General features: G+C 40.0%; 1 protein-coding gene across 4 annotated transcripts in view; it reads left to right on the top strand.

Moving 5' to 3' along the window:
- LOC133399157 (kinesin-like protein KIF23) overlaps window positions 1-16,784 on the top strand; it is a 45,165-nt gene extending 28,381 nt beyond the window's left edge. Inside the window, exons 11-23 of one of the 4 annotated variants that reach the window (XM_061670419.1) lie at window positions 1,226-1,305; window positions 1,431-1,550; window positions 1,863-2,022; window positions 3,594-3,755; window positions 3,903-4,069; window positions 4,965-5,138; window positions 6,369-6,578; window positions 6,817-7,122; window positions 13,561-13,794; window positions 13,955-14,043; window positions 15,166-15,226; window positions 16,135-16,175; window positions 16,296-16,784. In XM_061670419.1, coding sequence (XP_061526403.1) covers window positions 1,226-1,305; window positions 1,431-1,550; window positions 1,863-2,022; window positions 3,594-3,755; window positions 3,903-4,069; window positions 4,965-5,138; window positions 6,369-6,578; window positions 6,817-7,122; window positions 13,561-13,794; window positions 13,955-14,043; window positions 15,166-15,226; window positions 16,135-16,175; window positions 16,296-16,311 — 1,820 coding nt within the window. In that variant the 3' untranslated portion in view covers window positions 16,312-16,784. Of the gene's footprint in view, window positions 1-1,225; window positions 1,306-1,430; window positions 1,551-1,862; window positions 2,023-3,593; window positions 3,756-3,902; window positions 4,070-4,964; window positions 5,139-6,368; window positions 6,579-6,816; window positions 7,123-13,560; window positions 13,795-13,954; window positions 14,044-15,165; window positions 15,227-16,134; window positions 16,176-16,295 lie in introns of those variants that run through there. The other 3 variants (XM_061670420.1, XM_061670422.1, XM_061670421.1) reach the window with 3 other exon arrangements.
- Window positions 16,785-18,143: the final 1,359 nt, after the last annotated feature.

Genomic DNA, 18,143 nt, shown 5'->3' on the forward strand with positions numbered 1-18,143 from the left:
TATTGTCAGATCCTTAAAAATCAAAGACTGACTCAGGTGCAAAACAATGTGATCGGGACATCTGTGAAACCTTCATTCATTCAACTATGAGGCAGATGTGCTAACCAGTCGTCCATTGTTCCGCCTCCTGGAAATATATAAATAGAAAATATAATTATTAGTAAGTAAATGATGACTCATACTTTACGTATGAAAAATGTATATATATTTTTTTTATATGGTACTGTAGGCTGACACGGGAGTGGATGTTGACACCCACTCCCATAGTCATCTCTTCCACTCCCTCTCAATCCTGTTTCAAAAAAATAAATAAAATCCTGCCATATCCCAAGTGTATAAAAAAATCCCGCCCAATCCAGAGTCTTTGGAAAAAAAATCCTTCTCCCACATAGATTGGGAACCATCATTTTACAGAATCTCACTCACTTCTCACCCCCCACCTGCCTTTTTTTACTCCCACTCAATGTTCAAATATCGATTTGATCAAAAATAAAATAGAACTGCATCATGGTTTTCATTCCCGGTGACTTTGTTTTGATCATTCCTTCTCCTGCCCAATCCCGTGATTGATGGTGAAATTCACTACCATCCTGTGGGAATCCCACGGGACCTAGTTGGAATCCTGAAAAATCTCAGCCTCTACTGTACTGCGCTACACTGCATTTCCAATTATCTCCACCGGGTGAGAAACGTGACTTTGAAAAAAATAAAATAAAATCCTCCTAGTTAATCACGTGATATATTTTCAAAATAAATGTGAATATTGTCAAATGTACTAAAATTGTACACTTAAAACTATACAGAAAGTGAGTTGTTTGGCTAGCATGAGCATAAATATGCTTTTGTTTTTAAATCTAAAATTAGCACTTGCATTTGCTTTGGCTTCTGGAATGTGGGCAGTCTGTCACTGCGAGAGTCAGGACTTGATTGTGACTGGTTAATCAGGATCCAATTATTAACCAGCAGTGCTGACGACATCCAAATTCAGTGTATTCTATGGTTTAGAGAGACAAATATGACATGCCCATTAGAGAAGCCTCTGGGTCCACTGCTGTGTGTGCAACACAGCAACGGAGTGGGTGACTGATGTAATAATTGCGTGACACAACAAATCGATCATGAAATTCATTGCCAACACTTTTAATTATTGTTATCGATTCGTTGTTGCAGGCCTAATTGACAGTAAAAGCTAATGAATGTTGTATGTTTTGTATCACGCCACCAGGTAATATAAATCAGTCTTTGATGACTCTGCGCACATGTATGGAAGTCTTACGAGAGAACCAGAGGTGTGGAACAAATAGGGTGGGTATGCTATTTGTACATTACATTGTTCCCACAGTAGTTTTGCTGTCTATGAGAGTAACAATGAGATTGTATACTGTCGGATTATTGTTTTTTTTCACTTTCATGTTGCCCTTCTTTTCCAGATGGTGCCATACAGAGACTCTAAAGTGACTCATCTTTTTAAGAACTACTTTGATGGAGAAGGAAAAGTTAAGATGATCGTGTGTGTCAATCCCAAAGCTGATGATTATGAGGAAACAATGGTATGCACTTTCCACTTGTCAGGTATCTTGGAGCTGAGCCATTGAGGGAACTGCTGGAATCAAATCAAAATAATTACTCAATTTTACTGGGGATTTGATAGACTTTTCACTGTCTTTTAATGTAAATATAAATGTTGGCTCAACTTGCCTGTAATTTTTTTTTCCATCTGTTCCTCAAATTATCTGCATCAAAAATTGCTTGTCTTTCTATAATGCTATTAATTGGCTTGTTGCTGTGCTGCATGTATACAAAAGATCAGTTCAACTTTATGTTGCATTATAAGGTTGTAATCATAGTCTTCTGTGCTGCAGCTCGTAATGCGGTTTGCAGAGATGACACAGGAGGTAGAAGTTGCACGGCCGGTTGACAGGCCAATTTGCGGTCTTGCTGCAGGTCGCAGGCAAAGAAATCAGGCATTCAGGGATGAGCTGTCACATCGCCTGGATGACCGAAGAGGTCTCAGTAATGCTGGTGAGTCATAACTGAGTGTTCCTGCTGTCCTGTATTTGTGTGTCAGATAGTGTTTATGTAGAACTGTATTGCAGAGGAAGTTTTATGTAACATAACTACTGTAATTTCTTGTATAATGCACATTTTTACCCAAGAAACTGTCAAAAGTTAATAGTGCGCATTATACATGGGTATAGGGGAAAATGGGAAAAAACAATTCATTTTATAAATGTATGGCATCTAGAGGTTATGAAAAGGCTGTACACTTTCATTCCAATTTGCCACTGCCACCTAGAGGTTATGAGAGAGGTGTACACCATGGTGTTAAACATATGGCCCGCGGGCCAGAACCGGCCCTTCAGGGGGTCCGATCTGGCCCGTGGGGGTGGAGAACACATTCACTCCTAATTCTCAATAAAAGTAACTTGTTGCTAATTTTGTCTACTGGAGGCTGTACTGACAACACTTAAATTACATTGTTGCACTTGTGAATGCAAAACAATGCCAAGTTTCAGGAGCACACTATTATAAAATGGTGTTCACACTGTGAAAATAAATACCTCCTGTAGAAATGTTTTAAGACATTGAATATTACAAAATTTCAGTCAAGAGCTTCACTTCAAAAGAGGTTGGTTTGTTGTAACTTTGTTTTTCTCCATACACTGCCACAACTTAAAATTGTATGTATACATTTACAAAGGATGCATAACTGAATGGTGCATGCTCACTGATTTCATAATACTGTTGAAATAATTTTTGACACATGGGTATAGGGGAAAATGAAAAAACTTTGAGATTTTATAAATGTATGCCACCATCTAGAGGTTATGAAAAAGCTGTACACTTTCATTCTAATATGCCACCGCCACCTAGAGGTTATGAAAAAGGTGTAACCCACACTTTCATTCCAATATGATAGGGGTACGTATGACTTCGTATATGGTACAGTTGTGCTCATAAGTTTACATACCCTGGCAGAATTTTTTTAATATTGTTTTTTAAATACAACTGATGCTGAACAACAACCATCATTAATTTATTTATGGTTATGTTTTGTTTAATGATAATGCTTTTCTGAAATGCTTGACAGTTTAATTTGAATCCCATTAAAATAAAATTGATTTGCCTGACCTGTCATATTTTCTTTAAAGAATTGTACCCATCTTACAAATTCTGCTTGGGTAATCAAACATATGTGCACAACTGTGTGTTTTCTCATTTACTAAATAAAAGTACGGCTGTGAATTTCAAAATAAGAACAGATAAATAAAAATAAAGTATTACATGTTCAAATATTGCTTAACTTCAGAATAATTCTTTAAAAAACGAACAAAATACACATACTTTGTTTTGATCATATGGGTAGAGGCAAAATCATGCATTGTAAAAATGCATTATACATGGGTAGAAGAGTTTTCCAGAATTTTTAGGTCAACTTTGGGGTTGCGTATTATAAATGAGTGCGCATTATACACGATAAATTACGGTATATGCCCGACTGTCATTGTCTTGTGACGTGTATGAGACTTTGCAAGTATCTCTTGACAACTGTCCTGATCTGATTTTACATTTTCCTACGCTTCCGACGGTAGAGGATCCAGCTATGCTCAATCAACTCATTGAAAGCTTGCCACCTCTGCCTCCCTGTGACCTGGTGGACCCAGGAGATGATCAGACACTGCCACGTCTGATCGAGGTTCTGGAGAGGAGGCATCGTATCCGCCAGCTGATGGCAGAGCAGTTCAACAAAACTGGTACAACATATACATGGCATTATGATGGAGGGCAATTAATAAATTACATTTGTAATGGATTATTAGACCACGTGGTGTTGTCAGTCATTTTCTGTACCCCTTTCAGGCCTTGTTTCTTAGTACCTCACATCGTGCATTCTTTTGCAGCTAATATGCTGAATTCCATGCTTCAGCAGTTTGATGGTCAGCTTGGTGTTAAAGAGAACTTAATCCAAGACCACCAAAGCAAACTGGGAGAGAAGGACAACGTTATCATCAACCAAAGGACTGATATTGAACGGCTAGAAAAGAAATCAAAGACCCTAGAATACAAGGTATCTCCTTTTTGCTCCATTATGTCAATGTTGTGGTCAGATTTTGTGACCTTTTATGTTACCATAAAATGTTTATATTTTTTCATACAATACATTAAACAAATTATATTCATTGATTTCAGAAGACATACTTCTCCTGTACAGTACTCACAAAAAGTTTAGGGATATTGGGTTTATGGGTGAAATTTCAGAATGCACCTTAATAGTACTGTAATGTTTATAGGTGAACTTAATTTGACCTTCTCGAAACGTGAATGCCCATGTCCAACTGTCAATGTTTCTGTACTTTTTGCACAGCTTTTTATCATCCAACAATGAGCTGAATACCAAAATTCATAGCAGGTGTGTTTGAGCCATGAATCCACAGATTAATTTCCTATTTCAATTAGAATTGATATTTCAACAGTCCTCTTTATTGTACTGTTCACATTTTGACATCATGAGACCAAGATGGGACTTAACAATTGATCAACAGTTAACTTGCCATGGCAAGGCTTCAAACAGGATGTTCTCAGAGAGAAGTGGCCACCTGGTGTCACAGAGTGTCATCAGCAGGTTCCAACAGAAGTACTGGAAGAGTTTACAGAAAGGCGTAGAAGTGGACGTTCTTGGAAATTTATCGGTTGAGTCATGGATCAAACGCCTGTTGTGAATTTTGCCGTTAATCTCCTTGTTAGAGAACAGCAAGTTGTGCATTCACAAGTTCATGTGGTTATTGTGAAATATAGGTTCATCTTGAAAATTCACTCAAAAGCCCAATGTCCCTAACTTGGTGTAAGTAGTGTATAACTTCAGCCATCCATTTAGTTTTTGTCAAATTAAATGCGTTGGTTTAAAAGAAGAAAATATATACTTTTTTTCAGTGACTGCATTTGTTGAAATGTATTTTCTCTAGATTGATATCCTGCAAAAGACAACCAACCTGTATGAGCACGACAAACGCTCACTCGAGCAGGAGCTGGAGGCTCGTGCTCAAAAGCTCCACCAGGAACTGTCGGAAAGGAGACTAATGGAGCAGCGCATGCAGGGCATGGTCACTGATGCCAAACTCAAGTGGGAGAAGGAGTGTGTAAGTGGAATTCAGTTTCAGTAATTCAGAATTAAGTGAAAGCCTTACTATTTTAAACATATTTTCTTTCTTATGGGTGACCCAGAAAAATGGTTAACAGGGGTGTCCCAATCTGATTCTGTGATTTAAAAAAAATAAAATAAAATCGGGGCGGATCATGTGATTTTCTTTTTTTTTTTTTTCTTTTTTTTTTTTTCTTTCAGTGAAAAAGAACAGTTTGATTAATTTCCTAATATTTTAAATGTCACAGAGTGACAAATAATCCAAAGGTACAAAGATCTTGTCAAATGGAACAGTAATAGCTTCGTTCTATATTAAACAATCTAACTTTTCAGGGCATTTTTAGTACAGGATATAATATAAGTGACTGAAAGTGACACGCAGAAAAACTCGCGCACACAAACACCGTCTCTGCCCTCCCTCAGCGTTCTTTAAACCGTTTCATGACAACCCGGGTGTAGTTTATTGTGAAATTAAACGCGGAACAAAAAGAATTACACGCATTGTATATTTAAATACAAGACACACATGATCGTTTTACAAATCGTCATCTTAATGCTAACAGTCAATGGAAACCCCCATTGATGGACTAGGTAGAATTAGCATGAGATCACGGGTGGGATTGACTTTCAAATAAGAAATATTTATGCATAAACTCCGTAGTAACACATGCAGACAGGTAATATAACAATACTCACAGGCATATATTCTTCCTAATCTGTGAAAAACGAGTTACTTTATTTTCCCTGTATTGTGACGTTCTACTTCTATCCATTTTTTTTTTAACTGCAAACGTGTAGCCACATGCATGCATGCACCGCACCACACTGTCCCTAAGAGGCCAAGGTGCGCACGGAACAGCAGATAGTCATTTTTCCTCCTGACTGTCTGACATTAAATCAGATTGAAATTTTCCTGTTTTAAATCAACTAAGATTACCAAAATTATTTATATTTGTTAAATATATATATATTTTTTTCTATTTTTTAAATGTTATTTTACTTTCTTTATTTTTTTGTTCTTTTAAATATTAAGTTTAGTTTTGGTAGTTATATGTATCAGTATCGGCAGAGATTGTACATAAAATCTAAGACTCGGACTCTGGTGCAAAAACATTTTATTGGGACATCCTTAATGGTTAATAGTGGATGTTTTTCTTCCTTTGTTTTTCCTGAATGCCAGCCTTGCCTAGTGCCAGCGTCCTAGGGCTTTCACTCTTTGTTTGTCCAGGAGAGACGGGTGAATGCCAAACAGTTGGAGATGCAGAACAAGTTGTGGGTCAAAGATGAAAAGCTGAAGCAGCTCAAAGCAATCGTTTCCGAGAGCAGCAACGGCAACGGCAGCAGCAGCACAGAGCGACCAGAGAAACAAGAAAGGCCCTCAAGGGACAAATATTGCAACTATGGCCAGAAGAGGTCTGCCTTGCCATCACCGCTTCTGGTGCGTAATAAGAGTCCATCGATATCAACAAAAATCAGTACTTCATATTGTGTGATTATATATTGAGCAACGAAGTGTCTTTGGTCCATCAATCAGACCCTCAAGTGTTTTTTGGTGTGTAGTTGATCGATTTTGCATATTTGCTCATAATATTGTGGCTGCTGCTTTTATATGTTACATATTTCTGACTGCCTTAACACACACAATGCTTTCGCCTCGTTCCCTCATCACTTTCCAGGACAGCCGACAAACCCCTTCCCATCAAAGTCAAGCTAAGATTAGGGCAGTTCAGGACGATTCCCCCACTTCCGCTTCATCTTTTCCTTCAGTTGCAACCTCCATCTCTGAGTGGGAGCAGAGGTGCCCTGTTGACTCAGACCCCCAGTATAGAGAACCAGGGACCCCTCCGTGCAGGAGCCGGACTCCTGCACTGTGCCATGGCGCCAGCAGTGCGAGTCGCAGGAGAGGGCAATGCTTTGCCTTAGAAACCGAGGCCCCAGCAACTCGTTGGGTCCATGGACTAGACCTTGAGCCAGGCATAAGGGTTAGTGTGTGCTAGTCACCGAGATGTATTTGTGGCTTGGTTTCTTTTTTGTAGTGATGCACCGAAATTAAAATTCTTGGCCGAAACTGTAAACCCAAAACTGACGGGAGCCGCCAACCTATAAAAAATACAGAAATTCAGACAAATTGTTCTGGAAGTGAATTTCTAAAGTGCTGTGAAGAAGTATAGGCCTCTTTCTTAAATTCTTATTTTTGCAAAGTTTCCCTACTTTAAGATGATCAAACAAATATCAGACAAATATAACCCAAGTGAACTTAAAATGCAGTTTGTAAATGGTTATTTTGTTTATTAAGGGGGAAAAAACTATTCAAAGTGACCTAGCCCTGTGTGGAAAAAGTAATTAAAAATTAAATCTTTAATTAATTGTGGCTAATCACAATTTTTGGTTAATTTTCACTGATCACACCCAAGCCTGATTACCTGCAGACCTGTTCAATTCAGAAATTACATAGTCTGACAAAAGAGCTTAAAAAAGATGCAACAAAATGACACAATCCAAAGAAATTCCATAACACTAAAATAAAGTACGTAATTGACATCTATCAGTCTGGAAAGGGTTACAAAAGCTATTTCTAAAGCTTCAGGATTCAAGTGAACCACAATGAGAGCCATTCTCCTCACATGTAGAAAACAGTGGCGAACCTTCCCAGGAGTGGCCGGGCTACAAAGATTACCCCAAGATAACAGCAAGGAGACCACAAAGGAACTTAAAACAAGTTTTAAAGAACTGCAGGTCTTATAGCATAGTAAATATAGCATAGCATTTCAGAAAAAGAACATGCCAACAGTCAAACGTGGTGGTATTGTGATTGTCTTGGGCTGCTTTGCTCCTTGAGGACCTGGACAACTTGCTGTGATTGATGGAACCATGAATTCTGCTCTTTACAAGGAAATCCTGAAGAAAAATGTTCAGCCATCAGTTTATGACCTCAAGCTGAAGCACACTTGGGTGCTACAGCAGGATTCTTCTTCTTTTCCTTTCGGCTTGTCCCTTTAGGGGTTGCCACAGAGCGTCATTCTTTTCCATGTAAGCCTATCTCCTGCATCCTCCTCTCGAACACCAACTGCCCTCATGTCTTCCCTCACGACAACCATCAACCTTCTCTTTGGTCTTCCTCTAGCTCTCTTGCCTGGCAGCTCCATCCTCATCATCCCTCTACCAATATACTCACTATTTATCCTCTGGACGTGTCCAAACCATCAAAGTCTGCTCTCTCTAACTTTGTCTCCAAAACATCGAATCTTGGCTGTCCTTCTGATGAGCTCATTTCTAATTTTATCCAACCTGGTCACTCCGAGAGCGAACCTCAACATCTTAATTTCCACCACCTCCAGCTCTGCTTCCTGTTGTCTCTTCAGTGCCACCGTCTCTAATCCGTACATCATGGCTGGCCTCACCACTGTTTTATAAACTTTGCCCTTCTTCCTAGCAGAGACTCTTCTGTCACATAACACACCTGACACCTTCCTCCACCCGTTCCAACCTGCTTGGACCCGTGTCTTCACTTCCTGACCACACTCACCATTGCTCTGGATGGTTGACTCCAAGTATTTAAAGTCCTCCACCCTTGTTATCTCTTCTCCCTGTAGCCTCACTCGTCCCCCACCACCCCTCTCATCATTCATGCACATATATTCTGTTTTACTTTGGCTAATCTTCATTCCTCTGCTTTCCAGTGCATGCCTCCATCTTTCTAACTGTTCCTCCACCTGCTCCCTGCTTTCACTGCAGATCACAATGTCATCTGCAAACATCATGGTCCACGGGGATTCCAGTCTAACCTCATCTGTCAGCCTATCCATCACCACTGCAAACAGGAATGGGCTCAGGGCTGATCCCTGATGCAGTCCCACCTCCACCTTAAATTCCTCTGTCACACCTACAGAACACCTCACCGCTGTTTTGCTGCCCTCGTACATGTCCTGTATTATTCTAACATACTTCCGCATGCAGTACCACAGTTCCTCTCTGGGTACTATGTCATAGGCTTTCTCTAGATCTACAAAGACACAATTTAGCTCCTTCTGACCTTCTCTCTACTTTTCCATCAACATCCTCAAGGCAAATAATGCATCTGTGGTACTCTTTCTAGGCATGAAACCATACTGTTGCTTGCAAATACTCACTTCTGTCCTGATTCTAGCCTCCACTACTCTTTCCCATAACTTCATTGTGTGGCTCATCGACTTTATTCCTCTTGTTCCCACAGCTCTGCACATCACCCTTGTTCTTAAAAATGGCACCAGCACACTTTTCCTCAGGCATCTTCTCATGCGCTAGAATTCTATTGAACAAACTGGTCAAAAACTCCACAGCCACCTCTCCTAGATGCTTCCATACCTCCACAGGAATGTCATCAGGACCAACTGCCTTTCCAGTTTTCATTCTCTTGAATGCCTTTCTAACTTCCCCCTTACTAATCATTGCCACTTCCTGGTTCACCGCACTTGCCTCTTCTAATCTTCCTTCTCTCTCATTTTCCTCATTCATCAACTCCTTGAAGTATTCTTTCCTTCTAGCTAGCACACTGCTGCCACCGGTCAACATATTTCCATCTCTATCCTTATTCACCCTAACCTGCTGCACATCCTTCCTATCGCTATCCCTCTGTCTGGCCAGCCTGTATAGATCCCTTTCTCCTTCTTTAGTGTCCAATCTGTCATACATGTCATCATATGCCTCTTGTTTGGCCTTTGCCACCTCTACCTTTGCCCTGTGTCGCATCTCAATGTATTCCTTTCGCCTCTCCTCGGTCTTCTCAGTGTCCCAATTCTTCTTAGCTAACCTTTTTCCTTGTGTGAGGTCCCACCACCTTCTCTCCTTTCCTGCCAGAAGATACACCAAGTACTCTCCCGCCTGCCTCTCTGATCACCTTGGCTGCAGTGGTCCTGTCTTCTGGAAGCTCCTCCTGTCCACCGAGAGCCTTTCTCACCTCTTCCCGAAAAGCTGCACAACACTCGTCCTGTCTCAGCTTCCACCACATTATCTGCTCTGCCTTTGTCTTCCTAATCTTCTTCCTCACCACCAGAGTCATTTTACACACCACCATCCTATGCTGCTTAGCCACACTCTCCCCTACCACAACCTTACAGTCGGTAACCTCCTTCAGATTACATCGTCTGCTCAAGATGTAATCCACCTGCGTGCCTCTACCTCCGCTCTTGTAGGTCACCCTATGTTCGTGCCTCTTCTAGAAAAAAGTGTTCACTACAGCCATTTGCATCCTTTTTGCAAAGTCTACCACCATCTGTCCCTCCAGGTTCCTTTCTTGGATGCCGTACTTCCCCATCACTTCTTCATCACCCCTATTTCCTTCACAAACATGTCCATTACAATCTGCACCAATCACGACTCTCTCTTTGTCTGGGATGCTCAGAACTACTTTGTCTAGCTCCTTCCAGAATTTCTCTTTCACCTCTAGGTCACATCCTACCTGTGGGGTATAGCTACTAATCGCATTATACATAACACACTCAATTTCAAGTTTCAGCCTCATCACTCGATCTGATACTCTTTTCACCTCCAAGACATTCTTAACCAACTCTTCTTTTAAAATAACCCTGACTCCATTTCTCTTCACATCTACACCATGGTAAAATAATTTAAACCCTGCCCCTAAACTTTTAGCCTTATTGCCTTTCCAACTGGTCTCCTGGACACACAATATATCAACCTTTCTCCTAATCATCATGTCAACCAACGCCTGTGATTTTCCTGTAATCCGATTGAAATGCAGTGGCATGAAAGGTCGTTCCTGCTCAAAAACCTTCCATTTTTGCTGAATTCAAACAGTTCTGCAAGGAAGAGTGGACCAAAATATCTCCACAGAGACGTGAAAGACTGACTACCAATTATAGAAAACGCTTCATTTCTTGGGTTTCTGCTGAGGATGGCCCAACTAGTTATTAGGTTTTGGGGGCCATTGGTTTTTCAAACAGGGCCAGGTAACTTGGACTAGTTTTTATTTATTTATTTTTTCAATAAATGAAATCCCCATTTAAAAAAATAAATAAATAAATAAATAAAATAAAATAAAATAAATAAATAGAATAAAATAAAAATAATAATAATAATTTGACTCTGGTTATATTTGTGTAATATATACATTTGTTTGAGTTTAAAAAAAGTGCGGAAACTATGCAAAAATATAAGAATTTGAGAAGGGGGCCAATACTTTTTCATGGCACTGTATGTCTCGAAGATTACCGTGGGACAGTTATTTCAGTATAATATATCCATCCATCCATCCATTTTCTGAGCCGCTTATCCTCACAAGGGTCGCAGGAGTGCTGGAGCCTATCCCAGCTATCATCGGGCAGGAGACGGGGTACTAATCTCCGCTATTACTCAGTTCCAGCCAGAACAATGCGACAAGTATACTGTACCACCCAATCACTTATTTTGTTTGCGACATCTTGTCACGATAGCTTAGCAGCAGACATGGTGTACCCGTCTCTACCCGTCTTTCTCTTATTTCAGCAATTTTACTTCAGTGACAAGTGTTTCGGTCCGTAACCAAAAAGGCACCCTTGGGACATTTTTGGCCGAAATAGTTCCACCTTTGAAATTTCGACGCATCACCACTTTTTTGGTATTGCCAGCCATAACGTGTATAAGCAACCGCTAGTTTAGAACTGCATCTTTTAGTGGCTTTTTTTTGGGTATCAGTGTGACATGCAGGGATTTGCCCGATGTGCTTCAAATGGTAGCCTGCATGTCAATAATGTAGACTTCTGTCCTAAGCTTTTCCCAAGTAGTGCCTTTAATGAGTAGTTATATGCTTGCTTTTAGACTTTTTTTTCTTCTTCTTAGGATACCAAATGGCTCTTTGGACTTTTGAAATTGATTTAAATTATTCACTGGGGTGCACATAACAATTATGCCCCGGCTCATTTTTTTTCATGACCCACCGACCTCATGAGATTAATTTATATCCATTTGTGGTTGTATATAATATTTGTTACTTATTTTCTGTACAAATTAAGGCATAACAACTTTTTTTAATGACCTTATCACTGTTTTTCCCCCCTCTTAGGTCTTTTTTCATGTGCTTTACGTTTTTAATCGTAGTCTGAGTAACTTCACAGCTGGCAAACAGCCTGTACATGCATACCTGTACCAATAGACATTCCTTTAGACACTTTATATTATTTCATGTCTTGCATTCTGCATTCATAGATATTTTATAGTCCCGTGAGGAAGGAAGGAGGAGGAATGTTATTTCTAATTTATGGCAAAAGGGACAGGACCGTAGTTGCGCCAGCCTGCACTGACATTGCCAATGATGACGACGAGAATAATGATGGGGTGCTCGGGCCGGGGGTGCCATCGAGGGGTCTTGCACAGGGCGCCATTCAAGCAAGCTCCGCTGCTGTCTTGCAGTTTGGGAACGCCTGATCAGCTAATTTGGCGTAGTTCTCAAGGGCAGCGGTCCCCAATGTTTTCTGCACCACTGTTAGGTTTCACGTAAAGACATACAGTGTGTTGATGGACTGACGTTGCTGCTGTTCAGCAAGACTAATACGTCCACGGAGCCCGCAGACCCGTTGGGAACTGATGCGCGCAGTCAGCCACAGCCCGCGAGTGGCGCCGTTTGCGGACAACTTTCTTGTGCGCCACAGGCTTGCAGCTGAGCTCAACTACTGAGAAAGGAACAAATCAGTTCATAGAGTGATTCCATTCGTTACGTTCGTGAACATGATTCTAGCCATGCGCCCCCCCCCCCCAAAAAAAAAGAAGAAAAAAAAAGTGGTCCACAAATGTGGACTGATATAAATGAATCTAGTATGGGTTTAACATTTTAAGTTTCCATGCGCACCTGCGCACCACTTACTGTATGTGCACCCCTGGTTATTCATGTTTAAATGTGCGATAGAATACAAATGCAATTTTAATTGTGCTGATTCTGAACTTCACGTTTTCAATTTGCATGACGTTTCGCTTTCCTTCTTCTTTGCATGATAACTCAAACTAGTTGGATGCTTTTCTCACAGTGGGTGTTTCAGATGCAGTGTTGAATAAGTGTATTGCTGGAACAGTCACCAAATATGTTTTGATTTGCTTTCTTTTTTTATATTCATCCATCCATTCTCAGGCAAAAGGTGGACTACACCCTGAACTGGGTGCCAGTCAGTCGCAGGGCACTATTTATTAATTAAATTTTTTAATCTTAACTTAAAATGATTCCAGGTTTGGTTCATGTCACAAAAGTTAAGTTTCATACTAATTAGTTTGTATAGTAAATAGTTGACACCGAAAGTGTCGAAAAATTAACCTTGTAACCCATGACTACCAGTTGTACATTTATTCTTGCAGCACCTGGGCAACCCACCCTTTTGATGAAAAAACTCCAAATTGAATTGTGTCACAAATCTGAATAATTTCCTGGTTTGTGTCTTTCACACTGGGATCACCAGGCGGCACCTGAAATTAACCCAGTGCACAGACGTTCACACTCAGCAGGTGGGGAGAAATGGGTAGACCACAAACCATCTTCTAATGTCGACCTAGGCACTGTCATGCAGCCAATCATACCCAATGCAATTCAAGTGTCTTCCCCGAGCGAGAAAGCTCTGTCTAAATGCCACAAGTATGTGCTTAGACATCAAGAGATTGCCTCTGACGGCGAGATTGCAACCAAGTTGATCAAGGTAAAAAGATGATTGATCACTGATTCTCTCATGTTGCATGATTTGGAATTTTCCCTTTGATTTCAGACCTTGGTTATTTCAGGTTTTAAAGGGACACCAGTTGTTTTTCTTTCTGTGATGTCCTTTTATCCTGCTATTCTTCTCTGTTTGACCTCCTCAGGGCAATGTTTTCAAAACCAGAAGTGGTGGCCAGGCTGTAGAGTTCATTGATGTTGAGACACTAAGGCAGGAGTGCCCAACTACACCAAGGTATTTTCTTCATTCAGTTGAACCTCTGGATGCTGGTTAACTTCTGTTATTCAAATTTCATGACTACATTTCCCATAGGAAATAAAGCGAATTTGCACCTCAAACTGCATCACAGAACCGTTTATTACTCTACAGGCAATTTTTGAAGTACCTTAAGCTTAAGTAAGACAGTTCAATGCAGTAGTAGAACGACTCTCTTACTAGCTTACTAGACTTCCGCCCCCACCCACTACGAGTGTCACCTTTGGCCCAGTAGTACAACCTTAAGAAGATGGAGATCAAAGATGGGGAAAATGGTCAAATGCTAAATGGAGAGAGACTTTATTATTCCCAACTTCTGTTATCCAGTAGCAGCAATCACATTTACACAGAAAGCAAATGGTTATATACAGTCAAAGGCAATTGTTAAATAGCAAGTATTGGGTAGCAATAAATAAAACGCACGTTTAATGGATGGCATGCCAAAGGTTGGCATGTTATATCAAAACTCAGCTCTTTGAAGACCTCTGTCAGACATGGGAAGAAGGAACAAGACCGTTTTCATAGTGCTCCTGTCACCACCAGACCTTTTCAATTCTCTGTTCTATGGTTATAAAATACAGTTCCATCCTTCTGTGGTAGGCAAAGCAAAACACATTTGTGTAGTTAATTCTTTAAATGCTCATTGGGCTAACCTATTGCAAGTTTTTCAAGATGTTTCAAGAAACCAACCATGGTGGTTTGGAAAAATTGTACCATTTTTATGCAATTTTACTTTAGCTGTTTCACTGTAGAATGATGCAATATGTATAAAAATGCACTATTAATTGATCAATCAGGTTCGCTTGCTGAAGGTGTATTAGCCAGGTGCCCCAATTACCTTGCTGGTAAACAAACAATCTGCTATATGAGCAAACTACTTCCGCATTCGGCAAATGAGGTCAAAGTACTTCCACCTCATTCGAGAGAATGGGGAAGAGGGACATTTAAAAGCACCTGTAGGAACTTTAAACATCTTTTTTCCCCCCCAAACACAAGAACGTCAGCTATTCCATGTTCCGCGTTGGTTACGTGACGTTCTGCATATAGCGGATTTCATTTGCGACACTGTCTTTCTTTGACCGGTGTGTTGTGTTGTTACAGTCGCAAGAGGAGATCAGGCTCTGCAGAAACACCAGAGAATGTGGAGGGCCAAGAAAACTGGGTACATATCAATTTTCTTCTTTCCACAAAACTGAGAACACCAATTATTTAGAGAAGTACATTTTAGAAAAAAAGTACAATCATTTGGATTTTAAAACTGTAGTTAGCTATCATATGTACTTTTACTTCTTCAGGTAGCACTCGATAGATGTGTAGAATGTGATGTCCCCCTGGAACAAATAAGAATGCAGTTAACTGAAGTACTGTGTGGTGATCTACACTAAATGTTTTGTTCTTTCCTATAGTACAGACTATCAATCAAGTTTTTATCAATCAAGTTTTCTTCTCTTTTCGTTGAGACAGACTTGATGAGTCAACCAATGTTTGACTTCCTTGCATGTTTAGTTAGCCGTAAACCAGACCCGCTAGGTCTGAACATCATCTCAAGTATGAAATATAATAGATCAATGACACAAAATACACAATAACCAATGTCTCACACCGTTTCGCCTTCTGAACCTGAATTTCGGGGCAGTTAGGAGATGGTGCACATCTTGCAGTATATTTTGCATTTTAGGGAACAACTCATTCTCTCTCTTGCTCCACCAAACTGACTGAGGAGTTTCTGATCACATGACCACTCTACACGCCACTCAATGCAACACTCAAATAGAACAGCCAGGGGAACAGTAAACCAAATAGTGTTAAATTCCTCTGCACATTATAGTACTATCACAATCATGCGCGTAGCACGGTATGTGCTATAAACAAAATCATGAACTTAAATTCATTTCCAAGCATCAGATTTTAAAAATGTTCATTTTGTCAAGTCACTGAGGTTTTAACATTAGATCTGTATGTCTTTCTCAATTAGATATTTCTATATTTCTTCATTCATGCTTTGTATAGTGCCCCATTTTTTTTTTCTAATGTAGTTTACACACAATGTCCATGATCATTTCTTGTCAGGCTCCTGTTGCAAGCACGAGCACGGCCCCTGGGTATCAAAAGTAAGTGTGTGTACATTCGTTTCTTCCTTTGTATCTACTGTTACCATGGTTGCTGAGTTGCATCTTAAATTGAGTTTTTGTTTAATTTCCCGTTGTGTCTCATATCTCTCGCCCCTTTAGACGCAGGAAGCCTTGATGTTAGTTTTTTCTAAATGGCAACATGGCACATTGCCTGTGGGTCTGCTGGAACAAGAAGGAGCAATGTACTACTTTTTTTTTTATTTATTTTTTTTTAAAAAAAATCTTTTTTTTTTTAATGTAATCCTGTCGGGACAATTGGGGTGCAATTGTCAACAAAAATGACATTGACTAAGCTACATAATCATAATGTGCTGAATTAGTACTGTTTTTTTTTTTTTTGGGGGGGGTGGGGCACCTAATATATGACCTAGAAAAGACTTGTAAACAAGAACTTTTTACTGCCACACAAATTGATATTATAGCATACTTTTTGTATCAACCATACATATAAAGTTTTGTCGGCATCAACTGTACATATAAAGCTGTGAAGTAATTTTTTTTGAAATCAATGTGCTGTAAATAAGTGTAATGATGCCCCCCCATCCCCACTGTTTAGAAAAACTCCTTATACAACACACTACTCTTTCTGGTGCCATTAAATTTATTCAAATGAAATGACCTGTTTGATTTATTAAGCCATATTGGAGGACCATCTTTCTAAAAGTCTACACAAAGCTGACAAAATGATGAAAAGAAACCGTGAATATAAAGTGCAGGCAATTCAAAAGCTGGCATAGAGAATTAATAATTTAGACACTTGAAATGTTAAATAAAATGTCTATGCCTTCATTTATAGTGTGAATAATCAGAATCATCTTTATTTGACAAGTATGTCCAAAAAACAAGGAATTTGTCTCCGGTAGTTGGAGCCGCTCTAGTACGAGAACATAGTCAATTGACAGAGAACACTCTTGAGACATAAAGACATTGACAAAAAACAGTCACTGAGTAACAAAGGTTTGCTAATTATCTGGTAATGCCGGTACATTTGTAATTATTTTTTTTGACAATTATGCAAAAAGATGCAGTCCTCTAGCACTTAGAGCAGTTCGAAAGACTGATATTGCAATAGTCCGGTGCAATGACCATTGTGCAAAGGGCGCAGAGACTTCAAGCGAGTAGTGCGATAATCTGGGGCAATGTTGATTGTGCAAATGTTGCAGATACTCCTCAATCAGTGTGCAAATGGAGCAGATGCTACTCTGGCATGAGTGGCCAGTATTGGTCAACAACAGATATGCAAATAGTGCAGCGTGGCGAGAGTACTACAGTGAGTGCACGAGTAATGTATAATTGCCCCCACAGAAATGTGACAACAAACGCAAGTCAAAAAATTGCCAGCATGTTGTAATGGAATTGTAGGTTAGGTGTTTAAGAAGTTGATTGCAAGAGGGAAGAAGCTGTTGGAATGTCTGCTAGTTCTAGTTTGCATTGATCGGTAGCGCCTACCTGAGGGAAGGAGCCGGAAGAGCTGGTGACCAGGATGTGGAGGGTCCAAGAGGATTTTGCACGCTCTTGTCTTAGTTCCGGCAGCGTGCAAATCCTCAAGGGTAGGTAGGGGGGTACCGACAATCCTTTCCGCAGTTTTGATTGTCCGTTGCAGTCGGAGTTTGTCCCTTTTTTTTTTTTTTTTTTTTTTTTTTTTTTTTTTTTATATATAGCAGCACCAAACCAGACTGTGATGGAAGAACACAGTACTGATTCGATGACCGCTGTGTAGAACTGCCTCAGCATGTCCTGTGGCAGGCCGTGTGTGTGTGTGTGTAAATGTATATACAGTGTTCCCTCGTTTTTCGCGGTAAATGGGGACCAGAACCCCCGGCGAAAGGTGAAAAAGCACGAAGTAGGATTTGCCCCACCCCAGGAATTTTTGTGGATGTGTATGTGGGTACCAGAATGTTTAAAATATTTAAACTTTACATATTTGAAATAAAGATTTCAACAGTA

This window comes from Phycodurus eques, chromosome 2, assembly GCF_024500275.1.
Source record: "Phycodurus eques isolate BA_2022a chromosome 2, UOR_Pequ_1.1, whole genome shotgun sequence".
NCBI lineage: Eukaryota > Metazoa > Chordata > Actinopteri > Syngnathiformes > Syngnathidae > Phycodurus > Phycodurus eques.